The sequence below is a fragment of the Nylanderia fulva genome, unplaced genomic scaffold (genome assembly GCF_048542155.1).
Source record: "Nylanderia fulva isolate GAGA-0341 unplaced genomic scaffold, ASM4854215v1 Scaffold245, whole genome shotgun sequence".
NCBI lineage: Eukaryota > Metazoa > Arthropoda > Insecta > Hymenoptera > Formicidae > Nylanderia > Nylanderia fulva.
The window spans coordinates 80,337-87,353 of record NW_028190309.1 but is presented as its reverse complement, the minus strand read 5'-3'; the positions used below and the strand labels follow the sequence as shown (position 1 = coordinate 87,353).

At 30.8% G+C, this 7,017-nt stretch overlaps 1 protein-coding gene across 2 annotated transcripts; it reads right to left on the bottom strand.

Moving 5' to 3' along the window:
* Positions 1-280: 280 nt before the first annotated feature.
* On the bottom strand, positions 281-4,385 carry LOC114946029 (uncharacterized). Of its 2 annotated transcripts, none has more exons than XM_029322408.2 (4): positions 4,265-4,385; positions 2,237-3,718; positions 1,919-2,149; positions 281-1,380 (listed from the first exon to the last, which is right to left on the bottom strand). In XM_029322408.2, exons 1-4 carry the CDS (start codon positions 4,275-4,277, stop codon positions 296-298), a joined length of 2,811 nt encoding a protein of 936 aa, XP_029178241.2. In that variant the 5' UTR covers positions 4,278-4,385; the 3' UTR covers positions 281-295. The 2 variants fall into 2 exon arrangements, with proteins under 2 accessions (XP_029178241.2, XP_085339464.1); XM_085483338.1 differs by having other exon boundaries at positions 1,293-1,373.
* Positions 4,386-7,017: the final 2,632 nt, after the last annotated feature.

The following is a 7,017-nucleotide window of genomic DNA, read 5'->3' as shown; positions in this document are numbered from 1 at the left end:
ATTTTAATTTAAAAAATTTTTTTCTTTTTTTTTCCCCGGGGGTACGGGGGTTAAAAAATTGAAAAGGCTATTTAGGGTTTTCTTCACTAGTGCTTTACATACTTCATATGAAAATTCTTTTGATAATACTTTAATATTTTCGTGTATTTTTTTTTTTCAAATAGTCACTTAAAATTTTAATATCACTTGTTCGAGGCAATACTATCTTTTTGTGCCGTTTTACTTTGTTTGAGTTTCTATCACCACTTTATTTACAGTTCCACTAAAATCTACATCATAAATCTTCATAAAATCCTCAACATTTTTTCCGTTTTATTAAATCATTGTCTACCATGTATGTAACATCTAAAATTTTACCGATCTTTTTTATACAAGTGCCGAGAGTAGATGCATTAGTTGGACGTTTATACATGTTTGTTTTGTAATCAAATTCTGCAATATCATTAATTGCCTCAATTACTGTTTTATAAAATTGTGGATCATATGCAGCAGCTAAAGTATTAATTTCGGAGTTTCGATTTCTCAAAGCTAGTACGAAACGACCTAAAAGGCGTAAATAAGCTCGTATATAATTATTCTGATGTTGATGAACTTGGCTTTTGCACATATTATTTCCATATAAAATAATTGCACGGTCATATCTTATAGCTTTGGATATTTCATCTTCTTGTAAGACCGGTAATATTTCTACTCTCATTCTTCTGCTTGTTTCTGGATGATATCTGCCAAGAACCCTTCGAGCATTTTGTAAAATTTGTCGAGAGGAACTTGAACTTGAATTTTTATTGTCCTTACATTGTTGTACATGATGTCTTAAATTATTTTGCGCATAAAATCCATTACAATAAGGACAATTAACAAAATTTGTACCATTCCGTTTAGTCTCTTTTGTAGGTCTTCTAACAGTTATCAATTTCCCATGATTATAGTCCTTTGTTGCGTTGAAAATAAAGTTTCCTTTTTTTCTTATGCTTGCTATTTTGTGCCAACGTTCAGCACATCCTTTTGGTAAGTTTAAGAAATCTTTAACTTGATCTTCATCACAGTGTTTATTTTCCAAATGACGCGCTATTTTAGTTTGTAAAGTCTTGCAAAATACACAAAAATTTTTTTTGTTATCACCTTTAGGACCATTTGACATTTCAGCAGTTAATTCCAAATCATTACATGCACTATTTCCAGGAACATTAAATTTTAATTGACTATATTCATCGCTTTCGGATGCACTGTTTGTTTCATTAATACTATTATTATTAATATCAGAATCATTTGCCGTTACTTCTGTATTATTAATTTCTGATGAACATTGAGTTTCATCAGTTGGGTTGTATTCACTGGTATTTTGAGTTTCACTCATTTTTAAACTCTTATTGCTATCATCTAAAATAAAAAATGTATATAAACAGTATATCTAAAAGTATATCTAAAATCGTGTAGCTAAACAATTTAGTATATAGGATGTCCTAAAATCATTTGGAAACGATTTCTCCTCTGTGAAAATGTCGAGGCACCAATAGTTTCCTAATTATAATTAATTAAGAAAGAAGGGTGTTTCGTAAATTATACTCTGTAGAGATAAAATGTTAATAAAATTAAGTTATTCAGTTAATTTCAAGTAGAGTTTATTTTAATAGAATTTTAAGGTTTAATTAAGAAAGCCCATGGCGACAAAAAATATAATCTTGTAAAAAAAGTAATGACACTTTCGCAGAGAAAAAATCTCCAAATGGCCTCAATAATCTGTCATCAAGAAGAGGAACTCTAGTTGTGAAACACACGATATATATGTAAATATATACTATATCAGATAAAACATATTCCAGTATCTTATTTTTAAAATAAATTAATAAATATAATTAATTTTTATAAATAAATATAAAATATCTAAAATCTTTATAAATTATTTTCTACCACTTACCACAGTTTGATAAATTTAAAAATGATGTAGATTTCTCATTAGATAATTTAAATTTCGAATATTTATTTCTTGTTGTAGATTTAAGTATTCTTTTTCGTTCCATCTCAATGTTTGTTGGTGTTGTTTTTAAGATAGCATATGATTTATTACATACAATATTTTCAGTAATTTTTGGCGTTATTTTCTTTGAATTACAATCATTAAAATGCGTACTGATTTTCTGATGTGTGTCTTTAGAATACAAAAAACAATTATTAAAAAATTTACACTAATATTTATACTAATCTAATATACAAAATATTTTAAAAAATAATTTACCTTTAATTTCTGCATGAATAATAGGAGAGCCAATATTAATCATGTTTTGATTTATATTCTCTTTATCTTGTAGATCAATTGATATTAATTCTTCATTGTTATGTATATGCATTGGCGAGTCTTTATTTTCAGTAACAACAAAATTGTTATTATTCATATAATTTCCATTTAAATTATTTTCAGTCAATTCATTATTTGCGTTGCTATGCGTTTGTTGATCAATATTAAAAAGTAACTCACACATATTTTCTGATATTGAAGATTCTTTATTTAAAATGAATATTAAACTTGAATCTATAATATCACTTATATTGCTAGATGTATTAGCTTTATCATTGCACTCATTCACTGTGCTTTCAGTGACATCTAAATTTACTTTTTCGCTGACATCTAAAGCAGTTTCTATTATTTCACTGACATCTAAAGTAGTTTTCACTCTTTCATTGATCTCTAAAGTAGTTTCTGTTCCTTCACTGACATCTAAAGCAGCTTTTATTCTTTCGCTGACATCTAAAGCAGTTTCTATTCTTTCGCTGACATCTAAATCAGTTTTCACTTTTTCATTGACCTCTAAAGTAGTTTCTGTTTCTTCACTAACATCTAAAGTAGCTTTTATTCTTTTGCTGACATCTAAAGCAGTTTCTATTCTTTCGCTGACATCTGTAGTAGTTTTCACACTTTCATTGACCTCTAAAGTAGTTTCTGTTCCTTCGCTAACATCTAAAATAGCTTTTATTTCTTCATTGACCTCTAAAGTAGTTTTTATTCCTTTGCTGATATCTAAAGTAGCTTTTATTTGTTCGCTGATATCTAAAGCAGTTTCTATTCTTTCGCTGACATCTAAAGTAGTTTTCACTCTTTCATTAACCTCTAAAGTAGTTTCTGTTTCTTCGCTAATATCTAAAGTAGCTTTTATTCTTTCACTGACATCTGAAGTAGTTTTCACACTTTCATTGACCTCTAAAGTAGTTTCTGTTCCTTCGTTAACATCTAAAGTAGCTTTTATTTTTTTATTGACCTCTAAAGTAGTTTTTATTCCTTTGCTGATATCTAAAGTAGCTTTTATTTGTTCGCTGACATCTAAAGCAGTTTCTGTTCTTTCGCTGACATCTAAAGTAGTTTTCATTCTTTCATTAACCTCTAAAGTAGTTTCTGTTTCTTTGCTGACATCTAAAGTAGTTTTCATTCTATCACTGACATTTAAAGTAGTTTTAATTTTTTTGCTGTTATCTAAAGTAGTCTGTATTCTTTCGCTGACATCTAAAGAAGTCTCCATTCTTTTGTCATCTAAAGTAATTTCTGGCTCACAATTGCTACTTGTAATAAAATTGTTATTATCCACATTAGCTAAACTTGTCTTCTCTTTATGTTTTGCAATGTCTACTAGTTTGATTGCTACATTTCGTATTTTAAAATTTTTTTCTGAAACTGATTGGCTTGGATGATCAATGTTTTTCTTATTTATAGGTCGCTGTTTAGTACCTTTATTTAAAAATAATATATTTATTTATAGTATAAAGTAAAGTAATATATGCATTAAAAGTATATTATACGTAATATAATAAAATTGAAGTAATTAGCAATTTTAAAGAAATATTTTTATAAAAGATTAAGGTGCATGAAAATATTATATCAAGTAATATATGAAAAACAAACTACTTTCTAATTTCATTAAAAAATCACTCTTCAAAATATTATGGAAATAATAAGCGTGATCTACAATACGTGGAGTAAGCCTGGCGTAAAGAGTAATAATATTTTCGAGGAGGTTATTTTCAGTTTAAAAAGCTGGATTAAGGACATAAGCGTAAGAGTAAAAGTAGGAGTAGTAAGAATACAATTAATTTATTTCGTTTACGCCGTTAATTCAACTTGTTTAAACCGAAAATAATCTTCTTATTTTTCTACTCTTACTCGATCCTTACGCCAACCTTACTTTTCACGTATTGTAGACCACGCTTTATTACAAGCAGAGAAAATAACGTAAATTATTACACGTTAGACGTAATTAATAAAATATTTTCTTACGTTTTGCTGGCATTTTTATTCTTTCGTAACACTCAGTAAGTTAAATTAACGGTTGTTCGTGATGGAATACATCAAGAACTTTAGTTGTTAAGACGAGCCGGGTTTTTCCCGCGGCGGGACCATAATAACGATATCGGTAGAAAGTACAGCGAGTCATTCTCATGGATGCGCAGTAGATCAACCAATCACATTCGGCCCATTTCATGAAAATTCAATATGACTGATAGCAAGTCACAAAGGTAGTAAAAATTACATTTTTATATATATGTATATCGTATATATATATATATATACAGAATGTCTAGTAAGAATTGTATCAACGCTCGTGAGAGCGGAGAAAGGTATAGTAAACTGAAGAAAAAAGTTCTTTATTTTTTTTGAAAATTTTGTAATAATTATTGAGATATTAATTAAAAAGAATTGGCAAATTTTTGTTGTTAGCAGTTTTTATCAGTATCCTATATTTATATTCTCCAATAATTTATTTCCTCCAATTATTTACTTAATTTAAATATATTTATGTCTTGAAATAAATCAAAAGTATGAAAAGGGTGAAAATGTCCCGGAAACTACTATTCCGAATCTAATGTCCTGGAAACTGTTATGTCCTGGAATCTACTAATATATAAATTTCCTGGAAACTGCCATGTCCTGGAATCTACCAGTCTGTGAATGGCCTGGAAACTGCCATGTCCTGGAATCTACCAGTCTGTGAATGGCCTGGAAACTGCCATGTCCTGGAATCTACCAGTTTGTGAATGGCCTGGAAACTGCCATGTCCTGAATCTACCAGTCTGTGAATGGTCTGGAAACTGCCATGTCCTGGAATCTACCAGTCTGTGAATGTCCTGGAAACTGCCAAATTCGATTTTTCCTTAGAAAGCATAAAAATACATCTCTTTTATTTAAGTAGGAGTTATTAAATGGCAAGAGAACTATTTTAGAACCATTTTTATTTTCTGTACCGGAAACTGCCACTGGACATCTATATATATATATATATATATATATTATTTGCAAATGAGAACGAGAAAGTAAAACATAGTAATATTAAATATGTAATATAAAATACATATAATAATACGTATAATAATGCAAAATATTTAAAATATAATGTTACTTATTAGTAGTATAGTGGGCACTATGGCCCGTCATAACAAACCCCCACCACCGACCCGTCTGGCGCCGAGTCTTATCTTATCTTTCCCCCACCACCGGCGTCTGGTTTTTCCGAGTGTGGGTGTAGGGGGAGAGGGTGTTGGGGAAAAAAAAATGGCGACTGGCCCCGAAAGGTGGGGATGAGAATTTTTTTCTTATTTTTTCTGATTTCCTCTGGATTTGAACCTGGGGCCTTCGTGTTTCCGAGCAGAGTCCTAGTATGTTGAGCTAAACGAGATCTTACTAGTCTAAGGATTAGATGAGGTATTTAAGCTAAAGTTGCGTAAGGTACGGTATGGGGGTACGGGTATACGTATGGCAAGGATAGCTCGTCGAATCAAATGGTCGATATTGGACGGGGTGGGGTAAAAACAGTTAGGGTATACGTATGGCAAGGATAGCTCGTCGAATCAAATGGTCGATATTAGACGGGGTGGGGTAAAAACATTTTGACCAAGAAAAGCGTCATGCGGTCGACCGGGGATCGGTGGGAGGTAGTAACTGACAATGCCGTAGGGTAATAAAAAAAGAACACGCAAATATTTGTACTGGCGAGCATTCCGACTCGTGTCACGATAAAAAAAATAATGCATCATCGTAGATTAGAAAGAATGCTTATTGTTGAAAAGATGTCGGATAAAATTTTATTTTAAGATAACTCGTTGCTTAATGAAGGTAAACAGAAACATGGATGTTGAGGAAATTTCTGGAAAGAGGAAGTGAAAGAAAATTGAACAATGGTTTTAAAAGTACAAATATGATTTATATTTAAAATATTTTTACAGAACAAAATTTATTTAAGAGTTTAACTAGGCTCTGTAATATATAAATATAAATTTAACATATATAAGATAGGCAATAAGAGCCAAATCGCGGATGACAGTGCGTTATTCTAAACGAAACTAAATTTTTTCGTTAGAATTAAATACCTGTGCACAAGGCACCAAATTTTTACTTGGACACGGCCAAGATATAAAATTGGAATAATCTCTACAAGAGATTTTTAATTCCATGTATCCCCTATTCCCCCTAAAGAAATAAAGTGCGAGAGAAAAATATAGATCCGAAAGTCGCAGAATCGGGAATCGAACCCGAGACCTTTCGCTTGCCGGGCGACTGCTCTTCCAACTGAGCTATTCAGATCCTTTCGATTCTATACTTTTCTCTGTTATATATATTAATGTTGGTAAATAAACGCCTTTAAGCCAGCGTGTATAAATTAAGAGTTTAACTAGGCTCTGTAATATATAAATATAAATTTAACATATATAAGATAGGCAATAAGAGCCAAATCGCGGATGACAGTGCGTTATTCTAAACGAAACTGCGACTTTCGGATCTATATTTTTCTCTCGCACTTTATTTCTTTAGGGGGAATAGGGGATACATGGAATTAAAAATCTCTTGTAGATATTATTCCAATTTTATATCTTGGCCGTGTCCAAGTAAAAATTTGGTGCCTTGTGCACAGGTATTTAATTCTAACGAAAAAATTTAGTTTCGTTTAGAATAACGCACTGTCATCCGCGATTTGGCTCTTATTGCCTATCTTATATATGTTAAATTTATATTTATATATTACAGAGCCTAGTTAA

What these genes read in the sequence shown, in the direction of transcription:
- LOC114946029 (XM_029322408.2), bottom strand. An exon ending in TATTCATGCAGAAATTAAAG is followed by an intron (nt 2,150 to 2,236) that starts GTAAATTATTTT and finishes TGTATTCTAAAG; the next exon opens with ACACACATCAGAAAATCAGT. An exon ending in TTTAAATTTATCAAACTGTG is followed by an intron (nt 1,381 to 1,918) that starts GTAAGTGGTAGA and finishes TTTTTATTTTAG; the next exon opens with ATGATAGCAATAAGAGTTTA.